Consider the following 17,393-nt stretch of genomic DNA (forward strand, 5'->3'; position numbering starts at 1 on the left):
GGCAACTGAGCATTGGGACGTTATTGTCATACATTTGGTTTCATCTAAGCTAGATAGTAACACATTCATGAGATGGGAGGAACACCGTAATACGATGTCAACTGATACACCCACGCTTAAAGATTTTCACAAGTTTCTGAACGATCGTGCATCCATTCTAGAATCAGTACACCGCAGTAGGGCTGAGAGCTCTTCTAAATCTCATGGTCAGCAGAGAGCCGCGACTGCTACTAATGCTAAACCGGAACGTTCACACTGGAAGTCATATGCTTGCACTAGTAACAACAACACTAATAGTGATCAACAACAAAGACAGTCTCCTTCTAATTTATGTGCTTGTTGTAATTCCACTGAGCATAGGATATTTGATTGTCCATCATTTAAGGCGATGAGCGTTAGTGATCGTATAACCAAGACGACTAAATTGAAACTATGTAAGAATTGTTTGAAGCCTGGTCATTTTTCTTGTCAATGTCGCTTCGGTCCTTGCCGAGAGTGTAAAAAAAGGCACAACTCACTCCTGCACCTTACTACAAATATCGAAGGCAATACAACTAGTGCTGTAAGCAATATTAGCCCCGTCGACACACTAGCTAACTTTTGTAATGAGAATATTAGTCAAGTCCTACTGTCGACGGCTCTGATTGAGGCTGTCAATCCAAGGACGCGTAAATCGGTAACCGTGCGTGCCTTATTAGATTTTGGTAACCAAACCTCATTTTTAACTTTAAATTTGAAAGGAAAATTGTCTCTAGATGTCACTCCTTTAAGCTCTACGAATGTCATTGGCTTTGGTAATAATTATTCAGGAACTATCACAGAATGTTGTGCTGTTCAAATTAAATCATTTAATACGTCTTTTAATGTTACATCCAACTTTTATGTCATGAACCAACTTACTAGTTCGCTACCTAATTCTAGTTTTGATATTAGTTCACTTAAAATTCCTAGCAATATTATCCTAGCGGATCCCAAGTTCTATGAACCGTCTCAAGTTGATATGCTCATCGGTTCGGATCTGTTTTGGGACATAATCGGCTCTGAGCAACAGTCATTGGGCCCAGGGTGTCCTAGATTACACAGTTCAAGGTTGGGCTGGCTTATTGGTGGTCCTGTGCCTTTGTATAGCAAGGAAACTAATAATACTGTAAAGTGTAATACTGTTTTTACTAATTTTGCACAAGGTGATGATGATCCTTATATTAAAATGAGTAGGTTTTGGGAAATAGAGGAGATTCCTTCTAAAGTTCATTTAAATGACAGCGAGCAGGCATGTGAAAGGCATTTCGTGCAACACACCCGTCGCTTGTCCAATGGTAGATTCTGTGTGAGACTTCCTTTGTTTAAATCACCCGACTGTCTTGGTGATTCACATACCATGGCCAAGAAAAGATTTTATAATTTAGAGAAGCGCTTTAAGAGACAGCCTGAGGTCAAATCTCAGTATATAGCGTTTATCCGGGAATACGCAGAATTGGGTCATCTCTCGGAAGTAACACTCGATAGTCCTACATTGAATTTATGTTACTACTTGCCTCATCATCCGGTGTTCAAAGAGAACAGTGAGTCAACCAAAATAAGGGTGGTGTTTGACGCATCTGCTCGCACCTCTTCCGGCGTATCTGTCAATGACATACAGATGGTTGGGCCTCAAATTCAAGACTCTTTGTTTTCCATATTAGTTCGGGCTCGCCTGTACAAGTACATCCTGACCGCGGATATAGAAAAGATGTACCGGCAAGTTGTGATAGATGAGTCTGATCGCAATTTACAACTTATCTTATGGAGAGAAGATGAGCGTGAGCCTCTCAAAACACTGAGACTTAATACTATTACTTACGGTTTCGCAAGTGCTAGCTATTTGAGCACGAGGTGTCTTTGGCAGCTGGGGGAGGAGTGCGAGGATCCACTCACGAAAACTATTTTACAACATGACCTTTACGTGGATGATCTAATTACTGGCTGCAATGACGAATATGAATTGAAATGCATTCAACAATCTGTCTCGGAGGCCTTAAAGGCAGGATGCTTTAATTTACGCAAATATAAATCGAACTCTCTTTTAGTTCTGCAGTCCTGTTCTTCAAGCTCTTCTGATAAACTGGTTTTAAGTGAGTCTGCCAGCGCTCTCGGTTTAGGGTGGGACTCAGCAACAGATCGCTTATTTTATTCTTTTGACATGCCTCCTAGTACTCAGAAAATAACTAAGCGATTTATATTATCGACATCTTTTAAAATCTTTGACCCACTAGGTTTTGTGTCCCCCTGTATAATTATCCCTAAATTAATTATGCAGCAGTTATGGCTAGATAAAGTTGATTGGGATGACGAAATTTCAAATGATATGCAAAGGGCTTGGCTTAAATTTTATAATACTCTAAATATTTTATTTGCAATCTCTATACCTAGGAAGGTTTTATGCGACTTACCAGTTATAATAGAATTACATTCCTTCAGCGACGCCTCGCAGAGAGCGTACGGCGCGTGCATTTTTATTAAGTCTGTAGATGCAGCAAACAACGTAAGTGTTAATCTTTTATGTTCTAAATCGAAAGTTGCACCTGTGAAGGCCTGCACTATACCTCGCCTAGAACTATGCGCCGCTGTGCTAGCGGCTCGTCTATGTAAGGTAGTCGTTGACTCGGTGAGGTTTCCTATAGAACGCAGGATCCACTGGTGTGACTCTAGCGTCGTCCTTGCTTGGCTGCACACTAGCTCTAGAAAACTTAAAACATTTGTGGCCAACAGAGTCGCAGAGGTGCTGGAGTTAACTGATGCTGGGTGTTGGCGCTATGTTCCTACTTTTCAGAATCCGGCTGATCTCATTTCCCGCGGGGCGTATCCTGAAGAACTTAGGAATAATAATTTGTGGTGGTCTGGTCCGGAGTTTTTATTGCAAGATGAATCATCTTGGCCTACCTTGTCCAAAAATCTTCAACAAGACTTAAATGGTCTAGAGTTAAGGGCAAATGTTGCTAATCTAGATAATAGCATTTCATCGGTAATTCAATTCCATAACTTTTCTAAATTAAATCGACTAAAGCGAGTGTATGCATGCGTGTTGCGATTTCTTTACAATTTAAGAAATCCTAAGTCTAAGCGTCTAGAAGCATTAAGTGTGCAAGAATTGCAAGGCTCTTTTCATTTGCTTTGTCGCGTAGCACAACAGGAATCATTTCCTGTCGAATACGGCTTATTGGCTAAAAATAGGACAATTAGTTCTCGGTCTAGCATTATAGCTCTTACACCTTTCATGGATGCTAGTGGATTGATACGTGTAGGAGGTCGCTTAGACCAATCGTCACTTCCATTTGAGAGCAAGCATTCAATTTTATTACATTCATCACACTACCTAACTAAACTTATCTTTGAGCGGGAGCATTTGCATAAGTTACACGCTGGTCCACAGTTGCTTCTCGCTAGTGTGCGGAACTATGTGTGGCCCATTAATGGCCGGCGCCTCGCGAGAAGTACTGTGCACAATTGTTTACAGTGTAGGAAGGTGCAAGGCAAGACTTTGACTCCGTTGATGGGAAACTTGCCCTCACAGCGTATTACGGTGGACTTCCCGTTTCGTAGTGTTGGTGTGGATATGGCTGGTCCTTTCCTTATCCTAAATCGAAAGGGACGCGGAGCAAGAACAACAAAATGTTATTTATGTATCTTTGTTTGTTTGAGGTTTAAATGCTTGCACTTGGAAGCTGTCAGCGACCTTTTAAGAGAAGCTTTCATTTTAACTTTACGTAGATTTGTGGCCCGTCGCGGAAGGCCTACAGAGATTTTATGTGATAACGGCCGAAATTTTGTAGCCGCCTCGAAAGAAATAGGCAATTTTTTTAAATCTAATAAGAATTCCATACATTCCTTTTGTAGTGAGGAAGAAATTAAATTTGTATTTTCTCCTACCTATGCTCCCCATTTTGGTGGCATCTGGGAGGCTGGAGTGAAATCCGCAAAGTTTCACATCAGGCGTGTTATGGGCAATTCGCATTTAACATACGAGGAGATAGGCACCCTGTTTGCGCAAGTTGAAGCCATACTAAATAGCCGTCCCATCTGTCCTATGTCTTCGTCTCCAAATGACCTTCAATTCCTCACCCCGGGGCACTTTCTGCTTGGTCGGCCGCTAACCGCATTGCCATCACCGAATCTCGTCGACTGCAAGGCTTCTAGTCTCCGACGTTACCAACGGCTCGAACAAATTCGACAACATTTTTGGAGAAGATGGCAGCACGAGTACTTGGCAGAGCTACAACAGAGAACAAAGTGGCGCGTTCCTGACATCCCTTTGAGGCTTGGAGACCTGGTGCTATTGCAAGAGGAAAATATGCCACCACTGTGTTGGCGTGTAGGGCGCATCAGTAAGCTGTTCCCTGGCGCTGACGGTGTATGTCGCGTGGCGGACGTTCAAACGACTCGAGGGACCTTTCGAAGACCTTTCACACGACTAAGCCCTCTACCAGTAACAGAGAATCAAACTGAGGGTTAAAATCTGGTGATTTTAACGGCGGGGATGATGTTCGCGCCTACGACAACTAATTTATCTGTATTTATAATACAGATCATTGATTTAATTTTAAATAGCTTTATTTTCTATATAATCAACCTATTTTTACAACATTTTTATAAAAAAAGAATATGTCAAAGAGAGTGTGTTGTTTTCCTTCTTTTGTTTTTTTTCACTTACTTATAAACCATCTTGTTAACTAACGATACAAGCTGTACTAGATTACAAGAATATATTATACAAGATTTTCAAGCAAATTTTGTTTTATTGAGTTCGGTATCGGACTCCAATGTCTAAGTAATAGACAACTAATGATTTTTTTCTACATCGAATCGGCCGGGAATCGAACCCGGGATCTCGGAGTGGCGTACCCATGAAAACCGGTGTACACACTACTCGACATTTAAATCATATTTAAATGTAAACAAACGAAAACACATGAAATGTAGGTTCAAAATAAATAATTTATAAATGCAACTCGAATAAGCCCACTTTAAGTATTGAAACAATGTGATTCCTATATCTATACTTCTATAATAATGTTATAAATGTGAAAGTAACTCTGTCTGTCTGTCTGTCGCTCTTTCACTACCAAACCAATGAACCTAACGTGATGAAGTTTGGTAAGAAGCAAACGTGAACTCCGAGGAACGACAAAGTCTACTTTTTTTGCCTAGATAAAGAATAAATAAATTAACCATAGATTTTTTTTATATACCAATGAGAAGTAATAGAATTATAAATAGAGTCAATATTTAACAAAGCTAATATCTTTATGGGAGCCGAGATAGCTCAGTGGTTAGAACGCGTACATCTTAACCGATGATTGCGGGTTCAAACCCAGGCAAGCATCTCTGAACTTTTATATACTTAATTTGTGTTAATAATGCATCTCGTGCTCGGCGGTGAAGGAAAACATCGTGTGGAAACCTGCATGTCTGAATGTGTATTTCAACGAAATTCTGCCACATGTGAATCCACCGACCCGCATTGGAGCAGCATGGTGGGATATGCTCCTAACCTTCTCCTCAAAAAGGGAAAGAAGACCTTATATTATTTCTTTATTCAACTGTCTAATCACTTTAATATACTCCAACCACTAAAATGTTAAGTGATATCACTTTTTTGGTAATTTCTGGCACAAATAAGGATGAACTGATTCCATTTAACACTGATAGACACCACAACCTTATTCATCATTATTTATCAGTATTCATCACATTTTTCTTAAGGCAAACAAAAAAAAATAATTTAGATATTTATCTCTTTAATACACATAAAAAAACAATAATTTCTTTAAAACAAAAAATTAGCAAGTGTATACATACATGTATTTTTTCAATTAAGAAAACACTACAATAGTTAATTTTAAACACATTAAATATCAATCATCAAATTTCAGTTTATGTGGAATTCTTTTATTTTATATCTTTAGGATTTTGTTTTTGATGCAATCTTCATCTTATCCTTAAAAGAATCAGTGATAGATCTTTCATAAGTTCTCATTCATTATCTCCTAAATGAGACTATTAGACAATCATTAGTACAATTAAACCTACCAGGTAACTTCCCATTAATTTAATATTAACCTAATTAGAGGTTCTAAGTAATTTCGACAATAGTACTCCAAGGTCCACCCATTACACTGATAATATTGGGGTTATGATATGACTTTTTAAAATATTCTAATTTTTCATAATCCTTAGGAGAAAATCCAAGCTGTCCGTATTTATTACAACCAGTAGTCCAAATAGTATTATCTTCAAGTAAAATTGCTGAATGTCTTGTTCCACAAGCAATGTCTTTTATAATCAATTCAATTTCTTCACCTTGATCATTATAAATATCCACGGGTCTTGGTATGGCGTAGTTTTTTTGTCCCTTTCTTTCTAAATTTTCTTCTCCATCCTTATTTATATTCATACCCAATTGTCCAGTATCATTCCAACCCCAAGCATACAAATCTCCATACTCACTAAGTGCCAACGAGTGCCAACCTCCAGCCTTGATTTTAACTATTTTTATTCCAGCTAAGGCCTCAACTTCAGTTGGTAAATCCAAGTTGGTTAAGTCACCATGTCCAAGTTGGAGTCTCCTGTAAGAAAAAATTGTATTGTAGCTTGTTGAATTTAATTATAAAGTTGTGCTATTCAATAGCAGGCATATATTTTAAGTTTACCTTCCATTTCCCCAAGTGTACACTCTGCCTTCAGTTGTAAGTAGCATGTAATGTTCATATCCACATTCTATGTCACAAGCTTTTCCTACACAAGTATGTGTGTCTACATAACTCGGTAACTGTCCAGTATAGACATTTCCTTCAGACGTTAAATAAATAAATGTATTATTAGTAGCTGCAACTTTTATTACATCATCAGTTAATCTTGATTTTTTTACAGCATTTTCCAATATTGGTTCTTCGTTAAATTTTACTTTTTTAAAATCTTCTGTTTCAAAGTCAAAAAACCAAATAGATCGTGTTACTGCCTCTACTAATATAATCATGTAATCATTACCGGTAATTAGAAGGCCTGATGCCTTACAACTCTGCTTCTTTTCTTCAGGTACTGGTATTTTAACAATCTGATTGTCTCTTCCATGCCATGATCCAGCAATATAAAATATGTTATCAACATCGAATATATTATATGACCAGCATGAAGTGATTAGTTTCGCTTTTTTTAAATCAAATTTACTTTCAATTTCAGGATGAATTATTTCAAATTTGTCATAAAAACTAATATTTTTTGTCCAAGAAAACCACTGACCGAATAAATTCGCTCCTGTCACAATATACATATTGCCCCTGTTTTAATGCAAACAGTAAGACAATTAAATTAACACCAAACCGATACTCTTCTTTGAAAATATTGATACAATTTATTATAATTTACAAATTCCTTAAACAGACATCAATATAAAAAGTGAAACATTGCGATAGCAAGCAAAGTACTATTAGCTTTAGCGAAATGTCAATAATCAACAAGAGTCAAAACTGGACCGTATGTAATTGATACAAATACAAAATAAGAGACCATGAAATCTATCTCGCTGGGCTTCTCTAATATGACAGTTTAGATAAATGATAAGTTGTATGTATGGCTACTTTAGGTAAAATGGTAATTTTGTGATTAATTCTAATTAATAATAAATTGAAATAAGGATTTATTTTGTTTATTTTTTGAAAAATATAGAAATTTATACTAAGGCAACACTTATCATGCTGTTTCTTCTTTCACGATTTCTGATTTCGATAATGGAGAATGCCGGCTGTCGGCTGTTAAGGTACTTTTTAAATTTCGTTTTCATTGACATACGTGATGATATTGTAAGTAGCAATGCAGAATTCGAAGTGATTGATTGTAAAGAAAACAATAATATTGTAATCGATGATTTAATTACGCGTCGTTCAACAGATGTGATCTCTGAGTGAAATGAAGGTTTTTGTGAACAAATCAATATGGCTCTCAAACTTGGAAAATGCAGACTATGTCTCAAGCTCGGCGACTTCTATTCCATCTTTACGATGGACAACAATTTACAACTCGCCGAAATGGTTATGGAATGTGCCCGAGTTAAAGTAAGTACTAGATTTTAGCTGATTATATGAAATTGAAACTATCTGTTGTAATATGACTACATTTGTGATGAAACGATCCACTTTTAATAGCGTAATGACTTTGTGTTTCACCTTTCTTGTTCTTAAATATATTTTTATTTTTGATATTTGCCGATTTGACCTCTATTATTTGAAAATTATCAATTTCGTCAAAATTTGCCTATTCTAATTTAGGTTCAACAACTGTTTCGATTATGAGTAATTGTACTTTTTCCGTGTTTCCTCAGTTGTTTGATAGAAAGCGCATTAGTAATCATCTATTTTCTAATATTTTATTTTCCCCTATATTTACATGACTATAATTTCTACACCCACTGACTTTTGAGTATTATCTTCTTAAAGTGTATTTGTCTCATTGTTATTATTACTAGATTTTCTGTAGTTTTGTTAAGTAATGTTTTTTCTATATTGTTTATCATTTGTTTATTTTGCATTCTTGATATCATTTACATTTCTTGTTTTAATATATTTATTTCCAGAAGTTGTTTGTTATTATGTTAAAGCATTATTATGATTATTATATATCCCGAATAAGGAATTAGTTTAAATATTTATAAAAAAAAAAACTATTAGTGTTACTTCTTTTTTGATTATGCTTCCCTTACACCCTTTAATTATGAAAATCTAACATTATTATTGTTTATTTACTTTAAGTAAATGTTATTTACCTAAAATTCAGTATGTTTTTAGATATAGTATGGGTTGGTTCAATTAAAATTCTAATTTTAAAACATATCTCGAAAGCTATTTCAAATAATTTTTCAGTAGAATTTTTGGGTAATGTGTTCCATATTCAAATTCAGTCTTTATTTTATAATTGCAAACTGCTCTTTTAGATTGTTTACATATTATCATTTCTAGAATGTTTCTTTTGACCAATTAAATTTCTTTCTCCAATTTCTTCAATGTCTATTATTGCTATGTCTATTTAGTTTGTTTTGATGACATATCTGATAATTGTCGAATTTTACATACAGCCTTCATGGGTACAGAAAATTTTATAGGAAACCTAACACTTGTACAACTTAAGGCTCTCCTTCACACAAAAGTGAAGCTGCGGATGGAATCTAGTAACTATAACCTGTTTAAACAACCATTACATTCAGATATATGATGTTTCCTCTACTATAATTAGACAAGTAACTTTAAAATGTTTTCAAATAATATAAAGATTTTTTTATTATTCTAAATGAAGCGTCTATGTTGGTATTTAACAAAAGAACAATTTAGGCTAATACATTAGGAACATGTCTGTTCATATAAGCTGAAATCATGGCTTTGCCCAATTTTCTCACATAATATTTTTTAGCAAATTTTTATGATGATGAATTTCTAAAATTAATATGTAAACTGTGATAGTCTAGTCTAGAGACTAGTATAGCAGCCTAAAATGTCGGTCTCACGACATGTACCTCTGATTTTCGAAGTTTTTTTACTTTAGTTACTTTTTTCGGGATTTAACGGTCTTACAAAAACAATCAGACCCATCTTAAACCAGGGTGTATGGGGTACCAATAAACCGGGTGTCGCGATTTCGTGGCCGCCTCGTTGATGGTGGTCAAGTCTTGGACCTACGGAAATGTATTATTGAAATATTTTTTAACGGGGAGGGAAGATCGCCAGAACACTCCTCGCCTCCAGGCATTTTTTGTGCTTAAGACGGGATTGAACACAACTCCAAAAACTGTGTATCTAGAAAATGTCCTTGAAGATGTGCGAATTTTGCGTTGGCATTCTGCTATCGCCTTATATTGTGGTCTCATTCTTCTCATACTGATCGTGACTGTAGAACTGCTTATAAATAAAGCTGATATTATTATTTTAAGAACATTTTGTGGCCACTTCGATGATCTCTTTGAGGCAGGAGTGACGCTTATAATTAACTAGTAAATATACGAAATATTAACACTAAATAATATATTATACAAATATTAGACATTATCATTATGGAATTGTGGTGTACTACATTTTTCTTCTGCATTATAATTAATTTATGACAATAAGATAATCTAATTCTACGCGATTGTTCGATAGATATACGACGGCGATGGGCTTCCAGATAAAATTTGCAGCGAATGTATTCAAAAACTCAGTAGCGCCCATATATTTAAACAACAATGCGAACGATCTGATCAAGAGTTAAGACGCAACTATGTTCCACCGCCAGGTACGCGTCCGTGCTAATTATTACCATACTATAAGATACTACTATTTTTGCTTTTGATTCAATAACTTTCACGTATTTAAATTTAGGACATTTAAGTCTAATGCCTTTATTATTATTAACAGGGTTCAGTTCACCAACACCACCCAACAGGCAGAGCAGTGATTCAGCGTTTTCATCACAGACTGAAGTTTCTAAGCCATCATCGACGTTCGAAAACAAAGTAACGCCTGTCAGTAGATCTCGTAAGCGAAGCGGTGATAGCATAGACGATGCGTCTATAAGCAGCCGTTCTCACGATTACCGACCGGGAAGTTCGAAACGCGTTGACGAACTACGAATGTCTCAGAAGAAGCCTAGGCTTTCGATGAATTCAGATTCTGATTACGATGACAACAGCGCTTCTTTTTATTCAGCTGAAACTGACTCCGATGAACCTCTACTACACAAATGCAAACAATGCGGTAAAGCATTCCGGACACACATCAGTTTATCGGCTCATATGAAATGTCACAAACGAAAAAATGTATTGAAAAATTTGTCTTTTGAATCCCCGAAAGAAATAAAAGATGCTACAGATGAAGAGGACAAACTATCGTGTGACAAATGCGGAAAGCAATTTAAATTAAAAATAATGTTAAAGCGCCATCACGACATTTGCGGCAAATCTCCTCGAAAAGAGCTAATGGTATCATTGGAGCCAATCGATGCTGTACAACAAGTGGCCAAAATAGATTGCCAAATGTGCACAACAAAGTTCAAGACAATCGAGAACTTGGAGAAGCACATGAGGGTTGTGCACGCAGCTGTTTTGAAGAGAGATAATTCAATGAACAACGAAAATGGTAAAATATGCGTTCCTTGTTTGTATTGTGGCCAGCCTTTCGACGATTATTATATCCACAGCGCTCACTTCAATATGTGTCCTCAGAAGAATAATCTCGCCACTTTCGAATGCCCTGTTTGTACAAAAGTTATTACTAAAAAGGGATGTTATTTCTTGCACATTAAAGCGCATTTTTTTCCATTGTCGTCTAATAAATCATTACAAGAAATAACATCGAAGCAGGAAAACTTTCAATGTCGTATGTGTAACAAGAAATTATCTAGCCAAGATACGTTGATAACTCATCTAGCTGCTCACATGTCCAACATAGATGAAGCGGACGAAGGCGGTGACGAAGAGTCTAGGTAGGTATCTAAGAAAGCCATATATAAATAAATTGATTATTTCCTTTTTAATTATTTTTTTACTAAATATTTACAACTAAATATTTTCAGAGCAAGCACAATAGATGATTCAGCGTCAGTACATTCCGAATATAGTTCAAATGTTTCAAGCGGGCCATTAAAATGCAAGACTTGTGATAAATCATTTAAATACAAGAAATCTTTATTGACACACGAAGAAAAACATTCTAATGATGGTAAAATAAAGATAGAACCGCCGGACGGGAACAATTCCACAGACTTGTTAAATGAAACTACTAAATCCATGAACCACTACGAATCAGAATCTAGCCAAGACGAAGGCGAAGAAGATAATACCTGTGATATTTGCGAAAAGCAATTTTCATATAAAAGACTGCTTTTGCAGCATAAACGAACCAAACATCCAATGACTTCAGGGTTTAAACGAGCTAAAATCAATTTAAAAAATTGTTCCGTGCGGTGTTTGATATGCGACATTGAAATGAAAGTAAGTGCGATTAACGAACACAATCAGACTCATATATCTGTCAACATTAAGCCAAGAAATTTATACACATGTATGGAATGCGAAGAGCAATTTAAGAGCTGCAGTGCGTTGGCGAATCACATTAAAATAATACACAGGCTTAAGCAACAGCCGAGTAAAATTAATGCACCGCCAGCCGATTTGGCGGATTTTTGTGAGGTCGTTGTGACGAAAGCGGAACCCCTGGACGAGCTCCAGAGTCACAACGGCTTTGGTGAGGTTTCCGCTAAAAATGGTTCACCCTCTGTCAACATGAGTGGCTTTACTTGTCCGATTTGCAACAAACAACTGCCAACGTTGATATCTCTCAAAAGACACGTGAATTGGCATAATCACGTTGGGAAAAGCATGGAGAAAAAGTTGGAATGCTTCGTTTGTAAGGAGGTAATAATAATTTAAAATAATTTATAAATAGTATAATATTAAAATATTACTTAATTTTAAGTTAACATTATTTAACTTCGAATTTTGTTCCAGACTTTCCGGTTTCAGTGTCATTATAAAATCCACATGCGCGAACACTATAATGACACTAATCTTGACCCCAAATTGCTAACTTGCTCGATCTGTAATCGCAAGAGCAAACATCTCCGTGCGGCTCAGGCACATATGAACTACCACAAGCAAACACGTTTTCAAAATAAAGATTACGAGTGTTCGATTTGCAAGAGAGTGTTTCAGCATCGCAAGGTTTATCTCTCACACATGGCAATTCATTACAAGCGCGGTGAAAGTGCTAATAATACTATTGTGGGTTACGTGTTACCTAACTCGGTCGATAAAAATAAATTTGATGGCACGCATACATGTCATCACTGTGGTAAAATTTGCGATTCGGAAAACTCGCTTAAACATCATATACGGTGGCATAATTCCAAGACGTCGTTATTTGGTGCTCGATACGAATGTCATATCTGTAATTTGCAGTTCACAAACAAAAGAAGGTTAGAACTTCACACCAGAACACATTACGAAGATGATAACGGACCTTATAAGTGTAATATTTGCGGAAAAGGATACATCGATGAAGATTATTATAAGAGACACGTGAAAGGCCATAACTTTGATCACCAATCGCATAAAAAACGAATAGAAAAACTTAGGAAAAACAAAGTGAAGTGTCCGATATGTGCTCGGTACTATCCGGACTTAGTAAAACTCATTCGCCACTTGCGGCGGACCCATCCTGAGAGTAAAATGATAAAGGAGGATCCGGACGCACCCCCTCCAAACTATTATTCTTGTAAATTGTGTGCTAAAGTTTTCTTAGACGAAAGAAGATTACAGTTTCACGAGGAAGCTCATTTACGGAAGCCAGAATTCTACAAATGTAAATTCTGTGGCAAAAAGACCATATCATTGAAAAATCATAGGATCCATATAAAAGGTCATCTCACTCAAAAATATATCGACAATCCATTGAAATGTCCACATTGCGCCGAAACTTTTATGCGGGGTTACGATTTACATTACCATTTGCGGGACGCCCACGATATTAATGAGACATGGATAGAGGAACGACGAAATCAGACCTTGGACGGTCCTTTAAAAGAGCTACAATGTTCTATATGTTTCAAAGTCTTAGCTAGCAAAGGAAACTTTGAAAGACACATTGATTACCATAATTCTCTTCGGTGTAATTACTGCTTTGATTACTTTAGCTCTTTAAGGTTCCTTGAGGGACATCTTGCATTCAGCTGTGACAAAAAGAAACTTATCGGTGACACTGAAATTTACCCGAAAAAAGTTAAGTGCCATGTTTGTTACAAAGCTTTCCATTTGCAAGTGAAATTAGATTGTCACTTGCGCACTCAACACGAAATCAAAACGTTTAAAAAGGCATGCGAAGGAAAACAAGAAATTGTTTGCGATTATTGCTTTAAAGTTTTTGAAAATGAATATGCTCTCAGCACTCATAAAATCTATCATCGCACAGTTGGCTACTATGGCTGTATATATTGCAATAGGAAGTTTAATACAATGACATTGTATAGGAAACACAAAAATCATCACTTCTCCCAACTAAATGTCGATAACCCAACGAAATGTGAGCACTGTGATGAGACATTTGTTGCTTTTAGAGAAATGATATATCACATGAGAGATGTTCACGGAGACGATAAAGAATGGATTGTCCTACCAAAAGAATCGATAGAAGAAAAATGTGATATTTGTCAGAAAACATTCTTTAATTTACACAGACATTTAGATTACCATGAAGAAAACCGTTGCAAAAAATGTGGCGAGTACTTCTTTTCCCGAGCAGATTATGATAATCATCTTTGTGCTATCGACAGCGACGAGGAAGTCACTGAAACTAATACAAATGGCGTTCGGCCTGTATACGAAGAATGTAGTTTCTGTTTCAAACCTGTAACTCGAAAAAACTCAAAGCGTTTACATGATCAAATCCACAGAGGATCAGGTTCTATTTCGTGTCGTTTCTGCTCACTTAAGTTTAAAACCATGGATGCTTTCAATATTCACGCATTTTCGCATAGAAGTAGAAAGTATAAGAAAAAACCAATAAAATGTCGAAAGTGTGGCGAGCAGTTTGTAAAGTATGGTCCATTCATAAAACATATGAAGATTGTCCATAAGTGTTCTAAGAAGCTTCATTACAGAGCCACAGTGATGCCTGAGAAGTGCATTGTTTGTCATGAAGATTTTCCCAATTTACATAACCACTACCGCGCACATTTGCAAAATCAATGTCAACAATGTTTCAAATATTTTACTTCATCCAAAGTGTTTTCACTCCATGATTGCGATAAAGAAGATTCGGATCCGTCTAAAGTCTTTATATGTGACGCTAACTTACCGGCTCTTATTAATTCCTATGTACCGAAAGATGAAAAAGATGATGAGAAATATTACGGTCACGAAGAGGAAGGAGAAGAAGAAGAAGAAGAGATGGTGAATCAAGAGCAAGAGATAGCAACGCAAGATGAAGACAGTCAAAATTCTATTGACATCGATGAAGGAAATGTACATGATATGGTGCACGCCCCAATAATATCCGACGTCCTGTCGCTTTTTAAGAAAAAAGAAGTTAATAGCAAATGCAATGTTGAAAACGATGGACAGAGTAGTGTTAGTGGTAACATTGTGGTTCTAACTGACGATGATTCTATAGGCTTTGAGGAGAACGTACCTGTTATAACGATAGATGATTAAGTCTTAATATTGATTCGATGCAAAATATCTAGGTAGTTATTAAGTAAGGTCAAAATCTACGATAGAAGGATTATTATAGTCGGTATCATTTCTTAGCTACTTCAAATTAATATGATAATCAAATCTGTTCGACGATTTAGTTGTAATGAATGATTAAAAAAGAATTTACTATTTAATTATATTTAATAATATTGTGTAATGTGTATGGTGCATTCCTTTTGGGCATCAATTACAGTATTTCTTAGCTGTATATATATTTTTGGAATGTTGCATATGTCTGCATTGTTTATTACACTGCATTTATTTAAAATAGGACATTATTTAATATCGTGATTGTGTTTTAATCGTATTTTTTTTATTCGATTTATTACAATTTTTTGGAAAGTGATTATTATGAAAGGCCAAAGAAAGGTTTTGATAAAATGTCTTATTTAAATTGGTTTATTTGTTAGATTTATTATTACGAGGTCAGTTACAATTTAATTGTTTATCGTCAGTCATTTGTAAATATTATACAAATCACCAGCTATAAGGCTGCCATATTGTAAATAATTTATCACCATAGAAATGATATATTTTAGTTGTAGAGTTGGTTTAAGTCATGTTTCTATATGAAATAGATATTAAGTAACTTGAGTACTTCGCGCTTTATAATAATATCAGTTATTGTTTTGTGCATGTCTCGCGTAGTACTGGTGGATTTGAAATACAATAAATACTTCCTTTATATATTTTTTTTAATTCACGAGAACAGTTGGCATCCTCTGAGATACTATTCCAATTGATATTGTGCATTGACAAACATCGAAGACAATCGTTTTCTTGAAAATCGATTGACAAAATTGATTTGGTCCTAAAAACACTTGCAATTTTAACTTTATCACAAGCAATATGACAGCGGGAACCGGGGCAGCAAATAAACAAGTAATTACAATAAGGAGTTTGGTTTTATGGAATCACATTGAGCCCCCCCTCATCGTGTTTAGTTTTTTAAAGTAAGATGTCATTATTTATCTATTAACGTTATTTTATATCAGCCAAAAAAAATATGTTTACCCCTCAATTCTTGAATAAACCTTACTTGGTAATAGTTAGACTCAAAAAATCAAGTTACACTAAATTTAACAAGTCAGTACTACATCTAATTAGTTTTTTTTAATGGATGTATCCTAGTGACACGTTTTGAATCTAATAGTCGCCGTAAGGTTTTTGGCGCGATTTTGTTCTCATTAATTATTGACATTCTTGTTTGTGATTTTCAGTTTTTTCTTGATTTAACTCTACTAAATACTCGACATACATACATCGACTCGATGGGTCGGACATGTTAGTAAATAGGATGTTAGCCGATGCATAATATTTGTTTCGAAGTAATGTACCTACTTAGGATTTTTTTAATTATTTTATTATTTGTAATTCCAGTAGAAAAAAGGCAAAGATAATACCATCTCTGCGTAATCTATACACTGTAATATATTTGTTAATATATTTAATATAATACTTGTTGTTCCAAAAAGCAGTAATAATAGAATTGCAAAACTCGTCAATAGCACTCGTATAGTAACCTCTGTTGATATACAAAATTATTAGTTTTGATTTAGTAATATTTATTTTATTAATGCTTTAGAGTTATATCGATATATTTTCGACGTAATACGTAATCATGTTAATCTGCGTAAAAATATGATTATTTTTTGTGATAATTTAATTGATCTTATTTTGTAAATTTTAACTATAATTCAATAACAATTTATCGATGTAATAAAGAGTGTCAAAAAGAGTACCGACTTTATAATTTTAATTCTCGTAATTTTTTAAACGTTTTTCAATTTAGCCTTTTTACTAAATTAAACGAACTAACAATAAAAAAGATCCTTACATTGTTAATATTTTTTGACGAATGATCGATCCATTAGGTATTGTAGACAACTAACCTAGGGGCTCCAAGTCAGACCAAATATTCGCATCTAAGGTTAATATTCACTATTAATGAAATTGTTGAAGATAAATATTTGTTTGATTTGATAAGGGTGATGACTTATCTTCGTAATATAATCGTCTTTTAGGAAGTTAGAACAGAGGTCAGGAGACCCCAGTATAGCCATCATCCAGGGTAGATCTTGCTTTACTCATGATGTCCATGAAACATGACAGTTAATGTAATGTATAAAACTATTAAATATAAAAG

General features: G+C 35.3%; 3 protein-coding genes across 4 annotated transcripts; 2 read left to right on the forward strand and 1 right to left on the reverse strand.

The window, feature by feature from the left end:
* Nucleotides 1-3,891: 3,891 nt before the first annotated feature.
* LOC125074247 lies at nucleotides 3,892-4,526 on the forward strand. Its single transcript, XM_047685529.1, has one exon. It carries the CDS (start codon nucleotides 3,977-3,979, stop codon nucleotides 4,487-4,489), a length of 513 nt encoding a protein of 170 aa, XP_047541485.1. The 5' UTR covers nucleotides 3,892-3,976; the 3' UTR covers nucleotides 4,490-4,526.
* A 1,299-nt stretch (nucleotides 4,527-5,825) lies between these two features.
* On the reverse strand, nucleotides 5,826-7,502 carry LOC125071834 (RCC1 domain-containing protein 1). Its single transcript, XM_047682236.1, has 2 exons — nucleotides 6,687-7,502; nucleotides 5,826-6,602 (listed from the first exon to the last, which is right to left on the reverse strand). Exons 1-2 carry the CDS (start codon nucleotides 7,304-7,306, stop codon nucleotides 6,110-6,112), a joined length of 1,113 nt encoding a protein of 370 aa, XP_047538192.1. The 5' UTR covers nucleotides 7,307-7,502; the 3' UTR covers nucleotides 5,826-6,109.
* A 218-nt stretch (nucleotides 7,503-7,720) lies between these two features.
* Nucleotides 7,721-15,934, forward strand: LOC125070302 (zinc finger protein 729-like). 2 transcript variants are annotated; one of them, XM_047680116.1, is made up of 6 exons: nucleotides 7,721-7,792; nucleotides 7,924-8,087; nucleotides 10,161-10,293; nucleotides 10,416-11,481; nucleotides 11,572-12,412; nucleotides 12,506-15,934. In XM_047680116.1, exons 2-6 carry the CDS (start codon nucleotides 7,968-7,970, stop codon nucleotides 15,203-15,205), a joined length of 4,860 nt encoding a protein of 1,619 aa, XP_047536072.1. In that variant the 5' UTR covers nucleotides 7,721-7,792; nucleotides 7,924-7,967; the 3' UTR covers nucleotides 15,206-15,934. The 2 variants fall into 2 exon arrangements, with proteins under 2 accessions (XP_047536072.1, XP_047536063.1); XM_047680107.1 differs by having other exon boundaries at nucleotides 7,746-7,835.
* Nucleotides 15,935-17,393: the final 1,459 nt, after the last annotated feature.

Source organism: Vanessa atalanta, chromosome 2 (genome assembly GCF_905147765.1).
Source record: "Vanessa atalanta chromosome 2, ilVanAtal1.2, whole genome shotgun sequence".
Taxonomy (NCBI): Eukaryota; Metazoa; Arthropoda; class Insecta; order Lepidoptera; family Nymphalidae; genus Vanessa; species Vanessa atalanta.

Excerpts from the sequence above, each read along its gene's own strand:
- LOC125074247 (XM_047685529.1), top strand. The coding sequence starts at position 3,977 with ATGGGCAATTCGCATTTAACATACGAGGAGATAGGCACCCTGTTTGCG.
- LOC125071834 (XM_047682236.1), bottom strand. The coding sequence starts at position 7,306 with ATGTATATTGTGACAGGAGCGAATTTATTCGGTCAGTGGTTTTCTTGG. Across the intron at positions 6,603-6,686 it reads TACACTTGGGGAAATGGAAG|GAGACTCCAACTTGGACATG; the intron begins GTAAACTTAAAA and ends TTTTTCTTACAG.
- LOC125070302 (XM_047680116.1), top strand. The coding sequence starts at position 7,968 with ATGGCTCTCAAACTTGGAAAATGCAGACTATGTCTCAAGCTCGGCGAC. Across the intron at positions 8,088-10,160 it reads TGGAATGTGCCCGAGTTAAA|ATATACGACGGCGATGGGCT; the intron begins GTAAGTACTAGA and ends ATTGTTCGATAG. Across the intron at positions 10,294-10,415 it reads CAACTATGTTCCACCGCCAG|GGTTCAGTTCACCAACACCA; the intron begins GTACGCGTCCGT and ends TATTATTAACAG.